The sequence below is a fragment of the Aulonocara stuartgranti genome (assembly GCF_965226115.1).
Source record: "Aulonocara stuartgranti genome assembly, chromosome: 10".
NCBI lineage: Eukaryota > Metazoa > Chordata > Actinopteri > Cichliformes > Cichlidae > Aulonocara > Aulonocara stuartgranti.
In genome coordinates, this window is record NC_138946.1 from 21,540,919 (window position 1) to 21,563,678 (window position 22,760).

At 41.5% G+C, this 22,760-nt stretch overlaps 2 protein-coding genes across 7 annotated transcripts in view; both read right to left on the bottom strand.

Moving 5' to 3' along the window:
• Positions 1–7,015, bottom strand: part of sipa1 (signal-induced proliferation-associated 1) — a 38,694-nt gene extending 31,679 nt beyond the window's left edge. The window contains exon 1 of one of the 3 annotated variants that reach the window (XM_082548028.1): positions 6,997–7,015. The gene's annotated coding sequence lies outside the window, so the exon portion shown is untranslated. Of the gene's footprint in view, positions 1–4,566; positions 4,888–5,603; positions 5,771–6,996 lie in introns of those variants that run through there. The other 2 variants (XM_082548024.1, XM_082548022.1) reach the window with 2 other exon arrangements.
• Positions 7,016–8,055: 1,040 nt separating this feature from the next.
• LOC309715886 (histone acetyltransferase KAT5-like) lies at positions 8,056–20,461 on the bottom strand. 4 transcript variants are annotated; one of them, XM_082549335.1, is made up of 15 exons: positions 20,359–20,461; positions 20,212–20,278; positions 19,500–19,568; positions 19,001–19,191; positions 18,397–18,465; positions 17,762–17,920; positions 17,595–17,669; positions 15,731–15,793; positions 15,201–15,449; positions 14,989–15,078; positions 14,750–14,890; positions 14,536–14,629; positions 14,287–14,446; positions 14,114–14,195; positions 8,056–9,581 (listed from the first exon to the last, which is right to left on the bottom strand). In XM_082549335.1, the coding sequence occupies exons 1-15, from the start codon at positions 20,386–20,388 to the stop codon at positions 9,447–9,449; spliced, it is 1,674 nt and encodes a 557-aa protein (XP_082405461.1). In that variant the 5' UTR covers positions 20,389–20,461; the 3' UTR covers positions 8,056–9,446. The 4 variants fall into 4 exon arrangements, with proteins under 4 accessions (XP_082405461.1, XP_082405460.1, XP_082405462.1 ...); XM_082549334.1 differs by having other exon boundaries at positions 18,391–18,465; positions 20,359–20,446; XM_082549336.1 differs by lacking the exon at positions 18,397–18,465.
• Between the last annotated feature and the right edge of the window lie 2,299 nt (positions 20,462–22,760).

Genomic DNA, 22,760 nt, shown 5'->3' on the forward strand with positions numbered 1-22,760 from the left:
TTCTCCCCTAATTCTTTCCTTTTTTTAATGCATTTTTTTTTTTACCTAGAATGAGGGGAAATGTGGCAGAAGCTAAACACAAAAAAACCTCTCCTCTGCGCCTCTAAGGTCACATCTCTCAGTTTCCTGTGTGCGGTCGCTGCTGTGCCCCACAGAGAGACGATGTGGAGCTCTAAGGTACCTGCTCAAACTGCTCTTTACTTCTTTATTTGCCTTTAACATGTAAATGAAACGGTTGAGAATGCAACTTCCTTCTCAAATTTGTGACAGCCCAAAGAGCCTCTTCAGCCTGAAACAAACACAGAGGCAATCTCTAATACGTCAAGTATCATCCCCAAAATAGAAACCTTATGAGGGTATTTTTAAACTCCTATCAGAGCCTAAAAATGTTTTCTGCTTTTTTTTATCTCTATCGACCGAATGCGGCGATGAAAGTGACGTGGCACGAGCATGAACGGTTGCTCCTGGTCTGCTTTCAGTGGCTCTGAATACCCCAGAGTGCACTTCTCTCCTGTAATAGCAATGAGAACAATGAGAAGGAGCCACTGCACCGCTTAATGGTTTAATGTATGTATGACATAACTGAGAGAGGTACTTTGCGATTTGGTACAATGAGCTTGAATATATATTTCTGGAAGGGGGCATTTCACAACACGGAGTAAAAAGTGGGATTGTATTCATGTGGGCTGTGTTAACAGCAGATGCTTACATAAATATGTCTCATGAAGATAGCAGCTTCCACATATTTTAGGACTATTACATCAGGGGCGCGTTGTTGGACATGCCTAGCTCTGTTTCCCTCTCTCTACACAGAAGACATGATACCCATCAGAACAATTACAACATCGTTTATTTAAAAGGTCTAAAGCGTGATTCACCGCCAGCGGTTACGTCTTTTTGTACACGAAGGGCCAATTTCTCAGTTCGTCCTTGATTTCACACTCAAAAAGCTGATGGGTTTTCTGACGGGTTTTGAAAGTGCTCGAAATTTTCCTCGTGTAATTTATGAAAATCTAACAATATTGTCCCATGCACATGCGAGTGCGTGCAGCAGAAATCACAGGGGGGAACCGTTTTAATAGTTAAGTATTTCGATGCTTATTTTCAAAAAGACAATAGCCCGTGAGGATTGACTCCCGAGACGGTAAAACTCTCCCTGAATATTTGTCATGCTGATATATCTCAATTGTGCAGTCCTACTTTAGCTGACGCTGTGAATCATGAGTCATTCTCCAACATTTATTATGCCGCTTTCTATTTGTGCAGCTGAATAGGTGGAGAAGGGCAAAAGCCTTGACAAAAAAACCCCCCAAAGAGGCCTGATCTTGCAGGAGATCACCGGTCAGCAGTAAGCAGGTGACAGCAGAGAGCATGAGCTAAGAGGATCTACCTTGTGGCTAATGCTGCCGGCATCCTGCCATCAGATGTGAGGAAGTCTCCACCTCCGACAGCCCTTCCTAACTGAGCACCCACAGGGAGCCTGCTGGGGTGTAGCCATGCAAAATGGCTCCAAAACAAGCGGAGTGACATAATGCTGAGTAAGACCAGGACAAAATCTGCCCGGTAACCTCGCGATATGTTTATCTGATTCTCACTGAGTGCAAAACCAGATAAAAATCGCTTTGATCAAACGGGGGTGCTTTGTGGTGCAGAGCGAATTCAAAGTAACACTTTGGCAGCATTCATGCTGTCAGGTGAGGACTGTCATCTATTTGCTGTGTGGACAAGAGAGTCACTTCAGGCATCGTGGTTTAATTCTGAGCAGGAACACGGTATGAAGCAAACCTGAAACTATGGGCTATACTGTTTCTGTTATCAGAGGAGACGGTTGGTATAAACAGCAGCTGAAGGAGAGCAGGACAAATTTATGGCGTCGCCAACAAGGAACAATAGAAGCTGACAGCTCTGCATCCACATGACGCTCGCATGTACAGAGCCCAGCTCTCTTGGTTCTTGTTTGGTTCAGGAAATGAAAACGGGCCGATCGATTCAAGACTCTCCCGCGACTCTGCTCCCCTGCTACTCAACCAGATACAGAATGAGTCCCACTGAGGAAGCCTCTCATGGGAGAGGACACATAGGGTGCCGCATTAAAACACACACACATTGTCAGGGCTGCTGAAAGCTGCCTGCTCGCTGTATGCTTTTGGTTGTGGATATTTCATTTTCTATATATGAGGGCGGCCAAGAACAAAGTGTCAGGTTAAAGGTCGCTTTTAGCATTTGAGAATTTATATCAAATGTGTAAAATAACCAATGTAATACATATACAAACTTCATAAAGGCAGACTAGCAAGTGGGCCCAGGCCAAAATAGACTCCATAATGTGCTCATATTCTGGATGTCATCATATACAGAAATGGAGCTGAGTCAGATAATTAGCCAATCAACTGCAGCAGATGTGAGGGCTGATTAATCATAAAGTAATGCCATGGTGTAACATTTTTCTTTTTTTTTTAAGTGCTAGAAAATTTATGGCATGCGTGTGTGTGTGTGTGTGTGTGTGTGTGTGGGGGGGGGGGGGTGGTTAAAAACATCTGCACTGTTTCCTAGTATCAAAAATAAATGAATTCTCAAAAGATCTTCCACCTTCACTCACATACAAGGCTCTAACTCCAAAGTTGCAGCAGGTAGACTTATTGTTATTTGTGGTGATCTGCTTAATGAAAAGCGACTGATGCTAACTGCTCCACTGCTTTACCAACAGAGTGAGTTTCACATCAGAAAACACACTTTCTGCAGAGGAGGCAGTAAACGCAGCAGGTGCTTTATTTTGCTTTATTTGGCCAAGCAGAAAGCAAACTACAGACCACGAGGAGACACAAAGGATCCCGGTTACATTAGGGCTGCCATCCTCTGAAATGGCATTTTACTTCCGCGCAACTGCTCTTCTAAAATACACACACGCATTCAGATTTCTTTTTTTTTTTATAGACAGGGGCCTTTTTCACTTATCCTTTGGGCATGGCCCACACCGAGGACTGCGCTGCCTCGATACGCCGTAAGTGCGACGCAGTGGATGGCAGCAGAACAAAAAGTCATCTGCAGCTGAGTTGTATGAGCAGGCTGTACGCTGTGAGCACCATTATGCCGGTGCACTTCATGCAGACATCCTAATCGTTCGCCGCGATAAATACCTGCAAGGCTGGGGTTTCACTCTACTGAACTGTCCAGCAAGAAAGTTGAGATTGTAGAGAAATATAACGCCCTCCTGTTCGGGAACACCGACACAACGCTTTAAGGTCATCGCACATCCTTCCTTTTCATCCAGTCAGGTCAAACTGCATTTTATCATTTGAAAAAAAAAAGAAAAAGCCAATGTGAACCACAGTGAACACCACAGTGGATGAGCAGCCAGGCAGCTCAATGTAAATTAAATGGCCCGTCCTTTGAGTGCACTGGCTTATGTAAGCTGCTGCTGCTGCTCGTCTTCCCTCTCGATCGGCTCTTCATCCCTGCTTTTCTCTCCCTACAGCAGCCCATCCAGCCCCTGAAACCCTGGCGTCTCATAAACACACAGCCCCATCTTAAATTAGAGAGTGCGGTGGGTAGGGTGGTGCGGAGGGCAAGGAGAGGATGGGGATGGTATGTGTGTGTGGTGAAGGTGGGGGGTTGGGGGGGGGGGACTGACTCCTGCATCCCTCCTTTTTCATTTTCTCTGCCACCTTGAAAACAACACCCCAATCCCGGTTGTGCTTCTCCATTCCATCATTGTCTGTGCACAATCCTCTTTATCCACACAAATCCCAGCCCACTGCAGACCGACGGCTTTTCGGTCTTTGAAAATATGTATCTGGAGCAAATCCTGATCCTCTTTTTATTTTTTTTGTTCCTGCATCTTCTTTCGTTCTGACTCTCTTTCATTCTGCGCGAGTGTCCCTCCATCAATCCCCCCCCCCCCCCGTCTCTCTGTCTCCCTCTCTTTCCTCCCTCCACCTTGCCCTCGCGGCCAGGAGCGCTTAACGGCGAAGGTTTCGCAGTGCCGCCCCGACAATGTCACAGCGCTGTTTTTTGAGACGAGCCGGCCTCGTTAACAGATCGCACAATGGAGAGACACAGGATAGATGATGAGGAGGGGGTTAGTGTTGGGAGACGGGGAGGAGGAGGAGAAGGAGGAGGGGGAGGAGGGCAGGCCCGGGATGAAATGCGACAAAGGTTGTGAGCTGGATTCAAACCTACAATGCAATGTGTAAATGGTAGATACAGCAGGCCTTAGCTGGCTGAATAAAATCCATTTATAAAAAAAAAAGGGGGGGGGGGGGGCAATGGCACAAAGGGCAGAGAGGAAGACAGAGGACAAGCTGCAAGATATCATGATGCCAACCCCATCATTTTACATCTCTGCTGCTCTCATACATTGTCGGTGGGCCGGATGGTTTGTCTATCAGAGCAATATGCATGCCGACACAGAGGTATGTGGCACACAGAGGGTGTGCAGATCCATCAATCTGAATTCATTATCTTCTTCTGGACGAGGACACAGGGTGGGTGTTAGCGACGGTGGTGGTGGTGGGGGGGCGGCAGCAGTGTGAATGTAAAATCTTAATACGGAAAGAAAAGGCTTACCTCCACATTTCAGTTCTGCTCAACCCTGCCTTGTTTCATCCTGTTCCTCTCTGCCGACTCCCTCCCCTTCTCTCCCCGTGACAGCATTTTTCTGCTATCTATCTCCACGGTGAGGCTCCTTCTCCTCCTCCTCCCTCAGTTCCTCCTGTCTGATGTTCTCTTCCTCTCTCCAAAAATAAAATAAAACAGCAGCACACGCACGCACACTTCCCGATCTCTGTGTCTGCCGGCTCTATTCTGTTGTTAAAGTCAAGGGGCAGGTTGATTTGCGCTGTCCTCCTCCCTCTTTCTTCCTCTCGCGCTGATTCTATTCCATTCACATCACACTAAAGCCAACCCCCTCTTTCTCCTCCTCCCCTCTCTCGCTCTCTCTCGTGCACACACAGCTTCGCCCGGCCTCTCTCTCTCTCTCGGCCCCCCTCCTCCTCCTCTCCTTGTCAGAGAGAGGTTGAGGCAGTGGCGGACGGACAGCGGCGTCCAAGCGGAGAGCTCTGCGTTTCTTACGCTGGAATTCAAAAACCCTCCCTGGGCCATGACTGTGGTTAAAAACATTTTTTCTTGCTGATTCAAATGCCCGAAACACTCGTGTATATAACGGTGTGTGACACACACACGAGCAGCAGTGTGGCAGACCCGATGCTGATGCAATGTTGTACCAAGACTTTTGCCTCCCAGGATTTCTCCACCTCTCTTTGACTAATTTATTGATGGAAAGCGACACTCGTGACATCAAACACGTTCATTTAAAGTGTCACTCTCCCCCCCGCCAGCGCTGAAATTTCTGCACGAGAGAGATAAAGTGCACACAACCTCAGAAGCAAAGGTGAAAATGGCAGTTGTGTGTGCTCAAGTGTGTGTGTGTGACAGAGTGTTTATTTGCAGAGGACCTCTGCGTACTCCCCAAACATGCTCAGTGTGCTGGAAGACCACAACAAACAATCAACCTCCTTAAGAACAATGAGAGCACAGGATACATAACAACACAGCTTTGGCCGTCCTCTCTCATCAGCCTCTGCAGCGTCTTTAAAAGCACATACCTGTCAATTTGGGTAAACCCTTGCATGGTGCTCGCGAGAGGAGATGATGTATCACGCTGCTTAACCTGCACCGCAGCAGAGCCAAGTGTCCGGCACCATCCCCCTAATTACTGCGTGGAGTTTTGTCCCGGCCGTACCATATGTTGCAGCGTGTGTGTGTTTGTGTGCGTGTGTCGCGAGGTCAGCGGCTCTGATCTGGGGTTGGGGGCAGGGGCGGGGAGGAGTGCAGAGAGGAGAGGCCTGAGTTGTTGGTAGAGTGTGTCTTGAGGAGATAAGAAAAATTAAAACAGAGTTGAGAGGAGAGAAACCAGCTTTTGTGGCAAACATTCATACCTCTTTGTGTCCTCATAAGGGGTCAGGAGGTGTTTTTGCGGAGATGCCTGCTTCCCTTTGCTTTCTGTTTGATGCAGAGACACGAGCACAACAAGCCAGTGAAAGCATCGGCAGCAAGTGTCGGAGCGTGACACCAAATTTCACCAACGTCTAACAATGGAACAGTCAGCGCGAAAAAGAAAGGTTAAAGTCAATTCAAGCTATAAAATAGCCTTGTGTCAGACGGGTTTAACATCGTGGATTACATCCAATTCTCACCCAATCTACACTTGAATTCCAGGTAAACATACATCTTTAAATATTTAGTTTGCAGTGATGGAGCATGATTTTTTTCAAGAAACCAAACAACCCTACAACTCTCAGTGCGGCAGTGACACCATGTGGAAATCTGTTGTTATGCTTAGTGGGATATTCCATTTTATGAGGCATGCTTGGTATAATCAAGCAGTTTGAAACAATTACAAATTATGGGCTCTCCTCATCCTTCTGCATAATAATGACTCTTAAAATTCAAGCTTGTTAAAGTAAAGCCCAAACTACTCCAAACTGGCAGCTCTAATGATCCAACTGTGTATCTGAGTAAAAATAACCAGGGCCCAAAATAAACTTTTGGCCCATAAAGCACAAAAAATGTGCCAGCACTCAGACTCAGGGTGAGGAAATCTAGATGTCAGGAAGAGGATATTAGATTAGTGTGAAATTCCTGTGTCCTCCTGGGGAGTGGTGTGGCTCTGTGAGGTGGGGAGAGAAAAATTGGTGTGATGTGATGCTGATAACTCAAACCTGACTTGCTGACATTAAAACGCCGTCAAGCCTGAGCGCACTTTTAAGCAGATCCATTGATCGGTCCGCTGAGGAAACGTGCTCAATAAACAAGGCCTCCTGCAGACACTGAGGTGTGATCCATTGTTACACATTTTACACATCCAGAGAGTAAACTGCAGTGTCGTGTTCAGCTGGGAAAGTGTGCGTTAGCAACATGCACCGTGCAGTCTAATAAAAACAAACAACATACAATTATCTAACATGCTAGAGTGCTGCTCTTCATGCAGGTTGTTACCAAATTTCTTCCAGTTGTTGTCTAACTCAGTTCCTCCGCCGCTCAAACACAATTACAGAGGTCAGGTTGTAATTACAGCTCCGCTCGACCGTCCTGTGGTTTCAACTTCAAATGTCGCACAGGTGATGGGTTCACAATACTGCCGCCTGGTGATCAAGCTTTATACTGAAACTCCGTGAAAATATTCTAAACCGTTTTTAATGTCTAATATGTTTACATTAAAAAAGAATTGATAAATTGACTGTAGTGAACATGATGTGTGCAGCTGTTATGTATAAAATCTAAAATGACCTGTTTTGCATCCGTTTTCCTCATTGCACCTACACTGTAATCAGCCGTCTTCTTTGTTTGGTCACATAAAACATGCTTATGTTATATTTGTTACCATTTCTGTTGCCCTCTTGGCCAGATCTCCATTGAAAAAGACATTTTATGAATGAGTATATAAAAGTCACTTTGTCAAAAACTGACTGCAGCTTCGATCTTGTGACAGGAATGTTCATTCTGGCCCAAAGACTGGATTCCATTCATGAGAAATATTTTTTGACATATTATAGGTCAACAAGTCCTTTATAACAGTTTCAATTCCTGCATTTTTTTTTTTTTTTGGCACATACTTGAAATCACTTTTTGGCACCGGCTACAAATCGGGCTTGTATATGGCTCACGGACCACCTGCACCCCTTTTGATGACAGAGCCAACCTGTTAAAACAACTGCATAACTTTACTGCGGAAAACTGGACTAATTAATAACAATTACGGCAATTTCTTCACCCTCTGTAAAGCATCTATTGGGCTGTATGGCACCTTTTGACAACCGGATCTCAAAGCTGGATAGCTTGTTTCACATTCCTGGTGCAGTAATAATTTCTTGCCAAACTGCATATTCTGACATGAACTGCATTCATTTTACATAAAAATGTATGTAATTTAATTTTACATACAAACTAACTCAATTTTGAACACCCTCTTTATGCACTGTGTCCACTGGGAATTTGTTACATTCATTTACACGGCTTAACCTGTCCACACAGATGAAAGTGGCTCTCAGACCAGAATAAACACAATAAAGACGCGTTGTTTTTAATCAATTCAGCCAGCTTTTCTTTTCTTTTTATATCAAACGTTCAAACGCTCTGAAGTGTTCCACATAAAGATATACTAAATCATTTCAACATCCTTTTCTGACATGTAAACATAAAACACAAAACTGAAGGTAAGATATCACTTTTAGGTCTTTTTTTTTTTTTAAACATTGTGCAGCTTGTTAGATAACATTGAGTAAAAAAGAAAGACGACTGTACATGAAATTTACATTCCTTAAAGTTCAACATGGCTTCTGTCATCAGTATGTACAGACACGGCAAATATACGTTTAAATCAAGAGGGGGTTGATATGCTTGAGTGATGAAAAAAAAGAAAAAGAAATATTGGCCTGAATGATCACAAACCAAGAACATATATAACTGCACAAACGTGTAACATAACTGATGCCTAGTTCTGAGTTTTATGTAATAAATAATGCAAAAGTATTGGGCTGTTCACATTTATAAATGAGCCTAGTAAAGTGACACTAAAAACAGCCTGATGCATTATAATTATTATTAGCTAAGAAACATTAATATTCAGGCACTCGAAGAAAAACTTACCCCCCCCAAAAAAGTCTTAATGTACAATTTCCCTCTTTAAACTCTCAAAATAAACATCTGCCTTAGTCACAGGGAGAGTATAAAAGTATCCACAGTCTGATTTTAGTTCCTAATAACAACTATTCAATCTTTTATACCCAGGAAGAGGTTTTAGAGGTCCTGAAGCCTTGGAAAAAAAAAACCTTTGAAAAACCTTCAAAGTAGAAAAAAGTAAATTTTGGAGTGTTGTTCAGGCATTAGTTTTGTTTCTTAATTATGACTCTAGTGAACTTTGTTGGAATACAAATGATCCTAATGACAACATTTTTACATGGCAGATGAGAGGGTGTGGCCACAGTGGTAGTCAAGGGAACAGCAACAACAACAAGAAGAGCAAATAAATGTACTTGAGTTTTACAAAATGTGGACTAACAGATGAAGCAGTTCTATAGGATCTAAAATCACGTGTATAAAAACAACCTTTCAGTGGTTTGTGCGTTTGTCATTTTACACTGATAGACAGTCACCTTTTTGTCATTTTTAATGCACTGTTTTGATCATAAACAGGATCTTTTACACAGTAGAAGGTGTGTTGTGTTTTTGGCGGTGTTACTGTTAACCAGTCTCTCCCTCTGCCCAGGTTTGACGGCCTTTTAGATTCACGATATAGAATGAACGTTTAACAAAACAATTCATGTTCACTGTTTATCGAAGAGAAGTCCTGGGTTCTTGATGAGAAAGCCGAGGGGAAACCTTGATCTGATCCACCGTTCGCGTCGGGTGTCTGCTGCCCTGGTTCTGGCGTCATTCAGCAACCAACTCTACCACTTCCCCCTTTTGCTCCAGTCCTTTGGAGTGAAGTGAAGGCATTTAGGATCTATGCGCAGGTGCCGCTTCTGCATGGCTCTCTCGTGTCCCTCCACAATGTCCTCTGACAGAGTCAGAATGTACTGACCCTGCATTCAAGAAACCAAAGTCAGTACACATCATTTTATCTGCTCATTTGAAAAGATGCTGATGCTCCACTGCTTTCAACTTCTTCAACTCACAAAACAGAGCCTTAAATATTTAAGGTGCGGCTGCAGTGTCGTAGCAACACCTCCCGCTCTGGGAGTGTTACTGCTTTTCCTCACAAAACCATTAAATTAGGGCTTTTGCACTTTGAAAGCCACAAAAGGAGTATTAAAAAACAAAAAAACTGCTACAATGAGGCAAACCCACGAGTAATGATTACTGCTGCGAGAGACTGGCATGTGGTATACTAAAGCTGAGCTGAGACAAAGTCACCACCTGGATTTAAAATCATTGTTTACAAAACAACAGCGTTTTTTACACTGTAATGACCAATAGAAAGTCCAGGCTTTAACCCTATGGAGAATCTTTGGAATGTGCAGTCTTTTTGTGCTGTTTGTCTGTGAAGGTTCTCAGTCATCCAGGTCATCATAGTCAAAGGAGCTTGCAAAGAAAAGCGTCTGGACTTCTTTAAGTTACTTGAAGACGTTTCACCTCTCATCCGAGAAGCTTCTTCAGTTCTGAGGTCAAATGGTGGAGAGTCCCAGATATAAACCTAGTGGGAGTATCCCCCCACAGAGGGACAAAAGGACCCCCTGATGGTCCTCTAATCGCCTGAGCCAAGGTGTGAAACTGGGTGTGGGTCCCAATCAGCCAGAGTTTCGGGTGAGTTCATTGTGAAACCTGGCCCCACCTTATCATGCGAATTCCTGAGGTCAGATGGCCCAGGATGTGAGTGGGCGTTAAGGCGTCTGGGGAGGGAACTCAAAACTGGATTATAGATGGCAGAGAGTTGGTGTCGTAAACCACCGCCTCTGTTCAAAGATGGTCGCTCACGAATGGTCTCACATTCAGGGCCTAGGTAACGCTAGAATGTTTTTATTGCCAGATCATACATGAATCGGCAGTATTGTTCAATCTCACTGGTAGTCGCTTCAGTCGCTTCATGGGAAGTTGAGAAAAATCATCTGTGGTCCCGCCCACTTCCCCATGATCAGTGTTGATTTAGCCCATATATGCGTGAAGTCACAGCTCGCCGTTTAGTTTCTACTATTTCTTTTTTTTTTTTTTTTTATCTTCAAAGCTCGCCGAACGAACATTCAACCTCTTTCATTTGGTTAAGGAGAAAAAAAAGACTTCTAAGTAGAGATGGACCGATCCGATATTACGTATCGGTATCGGTCCGATACTGACCTAAATTACTGGATCGGATATCGGAGAAAAATAAAAAATGTAATCCGATCCATTAAATATCACGAAAGCACCTCACAAAACTTGCAACACGCCGTAACTCACCTCAGAACGTATGCATCACGTGATAGAGCGGCTGTGGCATGCAGGACCTGTGGTCTGGATAGCATGTGGAGCTTCGCTAGCAACCTGGCATTTCATCTCCGACAAAGTTATCCCCGAGAGAAGTAAAGCAAGTGTGTAAGTCCATCTCTGAATGTTTGTAAAGCATTCCCACGTTAAGCTTAACAAGCGACTGCCTCTCGCTCTCCGGCTGCTACTTCAATCGTGAAACTGCTTAAATCAGCTGATCGGCTTTTCTGTCGCGAGTCTGTCTCTCGTTTGTTTTTGGTCCACTTTGCGCCAGAAAGAGGAAACCAGCGGCTGAACAACAGCAGCACGTTTAAGCTTGATAAGCTGTTGTTAGAATTTATTTAATATTACTTTCTACACCAGGATCTTTTTCTACGTAGCTGACGCTGGTAACTGTGCAGGGGCGGATCTAGCAAAGTTTAGCCAGGGGGGCCGATAGGGCATTAACAGGGAAAAGGGGGCACAAAGACATACTTTTCTTTCTTATTCTCATTTAAAATGTCAAGCTTTTAATAAATAATTATCTGACACCCAAAGTTTTAATTTGATGTAAAATGAATAGAAGTCCATTACTGTATATAGTAACTATTAAGTCTAATATATATACCCTAGTAAGCTATAGTACTTTTTCCTTTGGGAAGGTACCATCTGTGCAGTCTGCAATTTTGTTGAAGAAAGATGTTGAATCTATTTAATATTTCTTGAAAAATAATTGATTTCTGTGCTTTTTTTTTTCCACACTGCATCAAATTAAGGTTGATTACGTCGATTAAGCATCATGAGGTGGAGCGTGAGGGGTGGTTCCCTATTTTTTATTTATTTAATTTTGTTGTTGCTGGGAGTTGGAACCCTATTAGTTAGGTTGCTTAATATTTACGCTAAGTACTCTTTAAAATACCAGAATAGGGAGGATGGTGTAGGTCTAAGTTTATTAGATTGATCAGTATTGCTGAACTATGAAATATTTTTTTTGTATACAGGTATAACAGAATAGCTTTAGTGTAGTTGTTGTTTTAAACTTGAGTATGAACTTGCAGACTTGCAAAATGCAGCAAGATATTTTAAAAAACAGTTTTGTTGATTAAAAAACACTATATCGGATTCATATCGGTATCGGCAGATATCCAAATTTATGATATCGGTATCGGTATCGGACATAAAAAAGTGGTATCGTGCCATCTCTACTTCTAAGTGACGAATCACCAAGCTGAACGGGTGCTAGAATTCTGCTTACAGGGCTCGCAAAATTTCAAAATCCCAGGTAGCCCTTTGGGCAGGGACTCTTCAGTTTTTAGCAGCCCAAAATAAATTTAAGTAGCCCGAATAACAAAGAGAGCAATTTTTTGATTGATGTTTTGTTTCCGTTACAATATTATACATTAATGTATAATATTGTAACGGAAACAAAACATTAATCAAAAAATTGTTGAAACACAAATTACAACATTGTATAAAAATTACAATCATCAACTCAAATACTTGGCTCTAATTGAACAGAAATTTCTATGAACTTGTAAGAACTGTGTAGGACATGAATCAGTCTGTGTCAGATCCTGAATTTGAAATTTCCACTGAAGTCACAGGTAAGAGGCAAGTGGAACCAAGATCTAGGGCATTTGCTTTTTGAAGTTTGCAAAGACTGCTAAATTTTGCCAGTGGTAGTTCACTCTTTGCAACATAGTACGCTGTTCTAAACTGATTTCTCAGGTTTATTTTTAGTATGTTATTTGCAATTGGTGTTTGTTCTGGGAAAGATATTGCAGAATGAGCAACAATGCATTTCTTGCATTTCTCATGGGTTCTAATGGGGGCCTTTCTTAAAATGACTGGTTCCAGTAACAAAGGCGCTTGTCGACTCAGAAATCGAGAGAAAACCAACAACACACCCGGCAGAACATTATGTTATTTACACCGGTGCACATAAGTGGTCTGCATGTGCTCATTCGCTGTCAAAATAAAAGACACGCACCAGATAAGAAGTTGCAACGCGCGTTTGCGTCCATATAAAAAGCACTGTTTTTGTCCGCTAGAGTGGGATTTTCATGGCACATTCTGCACCACATCTCTGTGCGTTCATCATTTGTTTGAAGCCAGCTCACCTCCTGCAACCACTTTCCCGAGAATACGGAAAAGTGGTTGCAGGAGGTCCGAACCACAAAAGACTCCTGACATTTCTTTGGAGGTGGAGGAACACCAAAGTAATTGCTTAAAGGAGCTTGATTCTTCGACATCTTTAAGAGTTCTAAACAAATGTCTGTCCTCCTCCTGAAAATCTTATGTACGCAAACACGCGTTGCAACTTCTTATCTTGTGCGCGTTTTTTATTTTGACAGCGAATGCGCACCTGCGGACCACTTATGTGCACCCCTGGTTATTTAGCTCGTCATATTGCAGCCACAGAAATTCTTTTGTCCATGAAACCATAAAGCTGCACTTTCTTTTTGCCTTATAGTCTGATTTGTCATAACTTTTCCGTTTTGTGGTAAGCTTTTCTTTGGCTGTCACTTCTTCACCCTGACCTGTCTTATTTGGCTCAGCAGAACTAAAATATATATCCTGCTGCTTTTACACAGGCACTCACATAACGCTCAGCGATTCTCTGCTCGATCAACCTCTCACATGTTTAAGCTTGCTGCGGGAGATTTCACTTGTCATGTTTGCATAGTAAGCTAACGATTGATAAGACGATGTCAGAGGAATTGGTGCACAAATTATCATCACTCACAGATCAGTGCTGTCGCTCTCTATACACAGTTCACGCGATTGCAAAGTGAAAGCAAAAAACAAGCGCAAATTCAAACGCGATTTTAATATGTCACATATTGACAGTGGCTCACCGATGCCAATGACATAATTACCCAGCTACATTTCCGAAAGAATGCAAAAGCATTGACATATATTTTTCCTTCCTACGACAGCCCGACGGGCAGGGCAGAGATAGATTTTGGTAGCCCGACTGGAAAAAATCGCTAGCAAGGCTAGCGATTTTGCGAGCCCTGGCTTACCTCTAGAAAAAACATTTCCCATCTGTGTGTTATTCAAATTAAAAATTCAAGGCTTCAGAGTTTGGGTCTTTAGCATTTCAAATCTAATTAAACGTGTATTTTCAAGAAAAGTGTAAACAGTTAATTTACAGTTGGTGCTCATCTCTCACCTTGTAATAGTTGATTAGGTTGAGGTACTGAAGTGTTGAAATAACATCTTCTTTCTTTACACTTGTGATCTCACTGATCTCACTGCAAGTACAAAGACGACACATTTCAGCTCCAAACATGCATCTATAAACATTTTTTTATAGCTCATATAAGATCCAGAATATTTGCTTACTTGATGGTAATCTGTGGTCTTTCACCATTGTCTGGTTTAAGGTCCATAAGGATTTCCAAGATGGTCTGGGACCAGTAAGAGCGATAGGACAAGAGACCGAGATCAGAAAGCGGCTTTTCGGGAGTTCCCGTCTTCCCTTCTACTTTGGACAGCTCATAACCTGGCAGACACAAACAGATGTTTACAAGAGGTGACATGAAGACAGAAATGTTCATAACTTAAAAAACTGGCTGATGATACGACACTTACTGAACTCAATGAGCAGTTTGCCGTAACCTCTTCGCTGGTAAGGAGGCAAGGTGAGGATGCAGGCAACGTTGTAATCTTCAGTTGATTCCTTTTCCTGCACAAAGGGAAGAAAAATAATGATAAGCTTTGGAAACTCCTGCTTACATAGAGGCATATTTCCTGTTATGAGTGCACTATCACAGTGTGGAAAAAATTCTCTGCCTTATCTGTGCACCTTAGAGAAGTAGCCCACTATATGGAAGCCTTTGGAGTCGTACTCTGTCATTACGTAGAAGAGGAAAGGGTCTGTGTCGTAATACAACGTCTTGTGGTCGAGGAAACACTTTGCGAGTAAACACAGGTTCTGGGAATAGTTCTGGAAAAATATAAAAATATGTATTAACCACAAATAAACAACAATAAATATCTGGTGAATAAAAAAGAAAGAAAGAAAAGAAGCATCACACCACTAACTTTGTTTTTCCTGCCGTCGATCTCAAAGAATGAGATGGTGCCTTTGCGGTAGATCTCATTGCCTGGAGGATGCCTTAGATTACATTTGGTCTGAAAAAAGAAAGAAATAAAAAATAAACCTAACAACACAAGCAATGTCAAACAATCTTAGAAGCACAGATTTCAGGTGTAAGCTGTTAACATAACCAAGGTTTAGAGAACAAAAGTCTTACCAAATGCCTCTGAAGACACTTGAGGCTTTTGAGGTACTTGAGACAGAATTCACAGAGGTAGAGGATGGGCAGCGAGGTGAGTTCCTGTGGGTATGGAGAGAAGTACCAAGGCTTCAGTCTGTGCCGTCCCAGCTCTATACACTCAATGTTCTTCATCCGGGTGACAATGTCGTCATGGCTGCGATCGGACACTAAACTGCCTGTCATGCGGGGTGCAGAGGGAATGCCATCTGAGCTGTCCTGGGAATCCTGGTGGTACAAAATGTGAAGATTACACAGATGACACACTTATGCAGCAGTTATTCTCAAGTGCTTCAAATGTGTTTGAACAAAAAGCTGATTGATCACAGATTTCTTTAACAACAACAAAAAAAAGGTAATATGATTAATCAGAGTACATGTTTAGTCCAGAAAGACTAAACTTGGGTCTGAGGTAAGCAGCACCTCTGATTTATTGGACCCACTAAAGGCACAGTTGAATTTGGAAAGCAACACACAATCAACGGGCAATAATAGGAAATTAAACAGACCTCTGGTGGTGGTAGAAAGACACTGGCACTTTGAGGCTTGTTATACTGCAAAACCTTTATCATCTAGCAGAAAAAGACACAAAAACACAGGCTTTAATGTGTAAAATCCAGGTTGGCTGCATGAGGAGCCCGTCAGCTTTGACTGGTGATCATAATCACAGAGACAGACATGTTAGACAGTGAATGAAGAGTGGGGTAAAGAACAAACACAAACATTCATCTCATGTGGATTTGACAGATTTGTTAATGTTTATGAAGAACCTAATGGCCACTGTCATCACCGCTGATGTGAGAGCGCTGCAGGTTGGCATAAAACATGAGAGTACAGCAGCGTACATGTAGCTTGATGGAGAAAACAGAACATCCCGGGTTACACTAAACCCTCAAAAGCAGCAAACGCTGAAAATGTTTTGTCAAACAACGTTTTTGAGACACAAAATTACAATTACAGGCTCCTGGTAAAATGTGGTGTCAGGATTCTTGGTCAGATTCATTTAAATAGGATAGTTTTGTTTTTTTAAAGAGCCACACATCAACTCAAACATAGACCCACACAGGAGAATCAATGAAATGCTCATTGAATATTTTAAAAAGCTGCAGAATTTAGCCAGAGCTGATGCTGAAAAATAAAAATATATGAAAGCACAACATACAGTCCTCAATACTTGCCAGCATATAATATGTTATTGTGCCCATTAGCTAGAATGAAATGTATGACAAAGTAATCAAACAACCTAAATATAAATAAATAAAGAGCAAGTTCTTTTTCAGGAGGATTGTTAAGCCAACAAGCCATAACTAAATAGCTGCAAATGTAATTCCCTGTTTTAAACACCACAATAAACACGAGCTAAGAACACATCAATACATAAAAACACACTAATGAATTGTTTTGTGGTGGTCAGAAGGGAAACAGTGGGTGAGAAATGAAAAGGGAAACACACACACACACACACACACACACACACACACACACACACACACACACGGTAAAGAAAGGGGGAAATTAAAGAATGACAAAGCAATCTTTGAAAAACCAAAACATTTTCATCATTATGATTGCACGTGGGGTTTATAAACAAATACATGACAGCAATAATTTATCACATTTGAATCCTGTGCAGTGATGTTGACATTTTATATGGGTACAAAGTTTTTTGGGGGGATAGTGATTACTCTTTTCCTTATTTTCTGTCATATATGCACACCTTTACAGATGTGGATGGTCAGAATAAATTTGGCCAGAGTTCAAAAGGTCAACATATGTACAAGTAATTGCTGTAAGGCAAAAGCTCACACTCTGCTTCAGCCAGTTTTTCTACTCTTAAATCCACGTGATGAGAGCGGCATTCCTAAGGATATCCATGAATTAGTCATCATGGAGACCTCGTCCACCTGCTGCTCAAACATTTTTTTTGCATGGAGCAGCCAATCAAAAGAAAGCGGACTTAAACGGAGGAGAAACGAGGCTAATAATTCTCATTCCAGACAGAGGATGAACTCAGCGGCTGCACCAGGGCCTCATACAGGATAAGTAAGCATTATTTTGAATTGTGAATCATGAAAAGCTACTTTAAAAAAGTCCAAGAATTAAAATATGGTGCTGGAAATAAGCACAATAGGTCCCCATAATAAAACAAATATGTCCTATTACAACAGTATAGACCTTGTGCAAGAACCGTGCACCAGTCTGAATGAATGTCACCAGCTGCACTGGAGAATGCTCCAGTGAGCGGACTGTGACGCTTTGCAAAATGCATTCTAATACAACTCCACAAAACCCAACACAGACAGACTCTTAACAAATTCAAAAAATGAAGCGAATAACACGACCACAAACATGCAGTAAATCAAGGTAACGCACCTCGTCAGTTCCCCCACAATTAGCTTTTCTTTTCCTCCCAGGTGGAGCGGGGATGAGTCGTCGGGCGTTGCCATTCTGTTGTGAGTAGGACATTAAAAGATATTCATTAGCAAATAGGAGAAAGGAAAAAAAACAAAAGAGAGAGAATTTAAGAGGATTTTCTTTACCGTTGTGAGCTCATGGTCTTCACGGGACTTAAAGGTGGGCGTCTCTCTCACGGCAGGAAAAACAGCTGCCTGAGTGGCTTCAGCTGAACTTGGCAGGGAGGGCACAGGGATGACCGGGGGTACCTGAGGAGCCACGGGGGCAGGCTCTACTTTCCTCTTCTGCAGCAAACAAACAGTGTTAGAGATTCAGCTTTAAGATTGAATACAAACAAACCAAACAAAGGTGAATTTGATGGGATTTGTTTTTCATGTCAACGTGATCAGAGGCTTGATTAAAAGCCGGGGACTCCATTTGTATTCAATGAAGAGTGACATCTTGATATCAAGATGCTTTTTCAGACAGAACTAAGACTGTGCATCTTTAATAGCCACAGCAAATCAATTTATTTCTCCAAATCTCAGCTAATTTGCAGGTTAACCAATGTAAATACACCCCATTAAACCTGGTATTAAATGTGATGGCAGCAGATGGGCTTCACTTCCTATTACAAATCTTCATTTGGATACACTCTATATTAAACGTTACTTTACCTTATAGCTCTACATTAACAGTGGGATCATCACACAAGAATCACATTGACACCAGGTTTAAAAAGGTCTCAGTAATTTGTGGAGTGGGTGAATTCTACTTGTACCGGCGTGGGGAGGGTTTTGCCTCTGGAAGGAGCTGTGGCAGTTTGTACGTTGAGATCTAGACTCTTCCTCTGAATTGAACGGAAAGGAAGAGAAGGAAGCGGGTTAACACTGGGATAATTCATGTTAACCCTCAGGTTAATACTGAGGAATTCAATTCACACAAAATCCGACTAAAGGTTTAATCATAAAACGAGAGTTTCACCGTTTGAGTGGCATGTGTTTGATAAAGAAGTATTAACACAGAAATGTAAGACTGAAAAAAGAGGATATTGATATTTTGTTAAAAACAGGGTCCTCTATAACATGATGCCCTTTTATTTATCTATATTTTTATTGTTATTATGGCTGCATTTCCTGTGGGTAGACTGTTACAAATCAGTGCTCAAGCAGCATAAAGCACACTGCAGCTTATTAAAGTGACCATGGAAAGCTTATACCATGCATCAATGGAAGTGAACAGCAACAAACATGAAATTTACCATCATGCAGGTTTTTCTATAAAATGAATAAAAACCACACAACACAGAAATTAAGACTGACATCATTTCTTAATACTGTGAGAATTATAATTACATTGCTTTAAATGACACGTGGACTCCTTACCACTTCTCTCTCTCTCTCTCTCTCTCTCTCTCGCTCTCTTTCTCTCTCTCTTTCTCTGTCTCTCTCCGGAGAACTAGGACGGGAACCTGAAAGACCGTTCTTGGTTGGTGTTTTAGCATCTTTCTTGGGGAACTGAAGCTTCTTCATGTCCAGCCTTTCTGTTGTGACCCACTCATCCAGACGTTTGTTGACTTAAACACACAGACAAAGAGAGACAGAGTGGTGATTTGATGTGTGAAGATCTAGCTCATAACATGACAGGAAAAGGGGGGGGGGGGGGGGGGAATCAAAAGCTATGTGTACAAAGCTATAATTCTGAATTGATCCAAATAAGACAAAAAAAATGAATTACTAAATAAATGCAAATCTGCTTTGCAATCTTTGATAATAACTTAATAAACAAACCTTAAAAGGTGTAATTAACCTTGGTGTATGTTTACTAAACTGGGGCTGTGAAATCTTGAGAAAAACCAAGACGACTGACACAAAATATACTCACAGTCAATGTAGTGAACATAGTAGAGCTTTCTACTAGAAACTTCCTTCACACTCAGGATTTCAGCCAGTGCTGTACAAAGCAGAGACAATCGTTGTGATGCTTTTCTATGAAACACTGTAGCTTTAACACACTTAACATTAAATACACAGGCATGTGATAAAAGTTACTGTTTACATTCCAATGCTAAAAATAAACCAAAGGTGCACAAAATCTACTTTAATGTGAGATTTTAAATGTCCTATAATGTAATTATTTATGCTGAGGTATCAGGATTATAAAGTCTAAGTGCAATGCCCAATTAAATTTGGTTTAAATACCATTTGTGCTTTAATTTTTGTTGTTGTTGTTAAAAAGGAATGTGTTAAAAAAGATTACTATGGACCAAACTGAGTGCCAAGAGAGTAAGAGAGAAAACCTGATAAATTCGCTCTCAAATTTGTAAACATCACTGATGCCACCTGCATTTAGTACTTTTTTTCTATAAAATGTGAAACTAAGTAAAATTAAGAACTGGCAATTTAATTTCCGAGGGAGTGGCAGCAGTTTTCTTAAGTCTTCCAATTGAATTCATACACACTTTACAGCAGCATGCACCATCCGTGGCCATGGTGTTTACAGCGCTTTAACTGGAGGCCGGGGCTTCTGGTAACAACAGCTGAGCTGAGCTCCTTAGCATTAGCTTAGCATATAAAAAAAAACGGACAATACTTACGCCATTCGTCTTCGTGTTCTTGGTTTTTACGAAGAACCGGGAGGCGACAGCCCTCCACAATCTCGACCTGTAAATAACAACACATTTATTTATACTCTGAAACCGGTCAATGTGCCTATATTAACATTATATCTTTCTTAAGCCTACCGAAGATGAGTTGTCCGCCATTTTCGTCATCTGTGCGAGGAGGAGCGGGGTGTTGTGGGAAAATGCCGGTCCACAGCAAAGATGAAATATACGGCAAGATGAAACTTCCTAGAGGAGCCGCGGAAAACCAACCCGGAAGCTAAGCGAGGGGGTGTTTCTGAAACGATTCACTTGGCATAAAAGTGTGAAAACGAAAGGTAAAATACATTTTTTTTAAACTTTATTTTTTGTTAAGTAACTGAAACCAATGGAGGATTGTTTCCACCTCTAAAAAAAACTAGTCAAAGCTAGTCAAAAGTTTATTTATCTCAAAATTTCGACTTAATAACGGGAAGTCCCCCCCTCAGTTTTGAGTTATTTTCTCAGAAGTTTGTGAGTCAAAGTTTTGAGACGATAACCTATAATTTGGACTAATGGACTGCTATTTATTTATTTATTAGTGGAAAAAGAAAGCTACTATAGGATCATAACATCTACCAAAAAGCTAACCAAAATAACATAATATTTTTTTAATAGTTAGTTTTTGTCAATTTGGTTACATTTGTCAACATAACTGGCATTAACCAGTATGTCTACTGATAAGGGGCTATCATTATGACTGAAAGCCACATGTCTGTATCAGAACATTGTACTGAGCTTAAATAATCACACAGGTACTAATTAAAAGATTAAAACAGTAGCAATGACACTGTGGAAACTAACTGAAACTAAACTGAGCTGAAAACAATAACGTGTTCAACTACCTTGAATTATTTCATTTAATTGTTATTTTTACTTAGTTTATTCAATTGCTTTTTGCACTGTTTTAAATTCATTAACCAGGTATGATTTGATTATATAGCATTACTTTGTTTGAGAAGAAGTGACCCCTTTGTTTTGATTACTAATATCTTGTCCCTTTAATTAGATGTTTTACCATCATCATAAAGTAACCTTGCGTCACATGCTTAGTTATGGGGTCAGCTCTGTTGAGGTCCACATTAGCAACCTGAGAAGCATCTGTCCAGTGAAGTTATTGCAACCTCCACCATTCTTTTCTAATGAACCTCTTGAGCCACATTTGCATTTCACTGTCATTAAATGCTACAATTGACTGCATCCTTGATCAGGGCCTACAGATCTGCAGCTGGCTGTGTAAGAGTTTATTATGAGGTGTTTTTGAACATCATCTTCACTGTGTGGTGATAGGGAATACTCAGAGAGCCCTCCAAGCATTGAAACACCAGCTGCACTTTACAGAGCTGTAACAGCAGAGAGCCGTGTTATCATTCTCTGTCTTTATCTTTCAAGGCCGTGTAGTTCATTAAATAAAGCTTCAGTGGGAGTTGAAGAATATTAATGCTGTGCCTCTACCACTTTTATGTGTTTTATTTATATTTCAATGCAGGTAAGAGTTCATGGGATATCGGGCCTGCTGGGATCGCCAAGCCTACCTAATGAGTTTCATCTCTGACCAGTTTATCCAACAGTGAAACACATTAGAATTTCACACTAGCAGTTACCTTCAATGACCCCATTATTCTGAGTACAATCGTGAAGTCTAACTTGCCTTGCTTTTTCAGTTTCCTAGATTTTAGGTGAGCAAAGTGGCAGGCAGGCAGCTCCTTTACTAGCTATAATGCTGCCTTATTGGCCAGCGAGCGTGCTGATTTGTCTCAAGGTGCTAGTGCAGAGCCTTATCATCTTCAAGTTATTAAAGTCCGTTCTGAGGCTGTGCAAAACTCTCAAAGAACTTGGACAGTTAAAAACACTCTTTATGTTTTCAGTGTAACCTCCCTCTCACCCCATCAAAGCTGGGACAGAATCCAGCCCCACTACAAGTCTGAACTGGATAAGCAAAAGAAAGTGAAGGAATATCCTCTCTCTTCATGCTTTTTCATGTATTTTCTCTCTATTTTAAAAAATGAGAGTAGATTAAGTTTGAAATCTAGCTTCCTATTCAGACCCAACTAAATATTTTCCCAGTGAATGTAGAAAAAGAGCGTTTACGTTGAAGCTGCTTTTCTTTTGTCACCTTCTGCTGAGATGAGGAACGTAATTTATGACTGAACTGCTTCACCACTCTGGATAAACCCATTATGTACATCCGTGGAAACACTTCAGCCCCTCTCATCCTGCTACATTGTGCCTCTCTGCAATTACTGCCCTCCAAGTCAACAGGACTGGGGAGCTTCGGAGCTATAAAATGTGCAATAAAATGTGGAAATCATTTTCTGGTTCTTCCTGATGTTTCCTGCACGCCCCTCAGCTTTATGATTTATGTTTTAAAGCACACCCGTATTTGAAAAAGCTGTTTCAAGAGGTTTTCGCATCAATACATGGCACGAAACAGCAGCCGAGCTACTACTGGGTTACCTAAATGCCTCTAATGTAAATTTAAAGCTAAACGAGTCTTGTGAAAA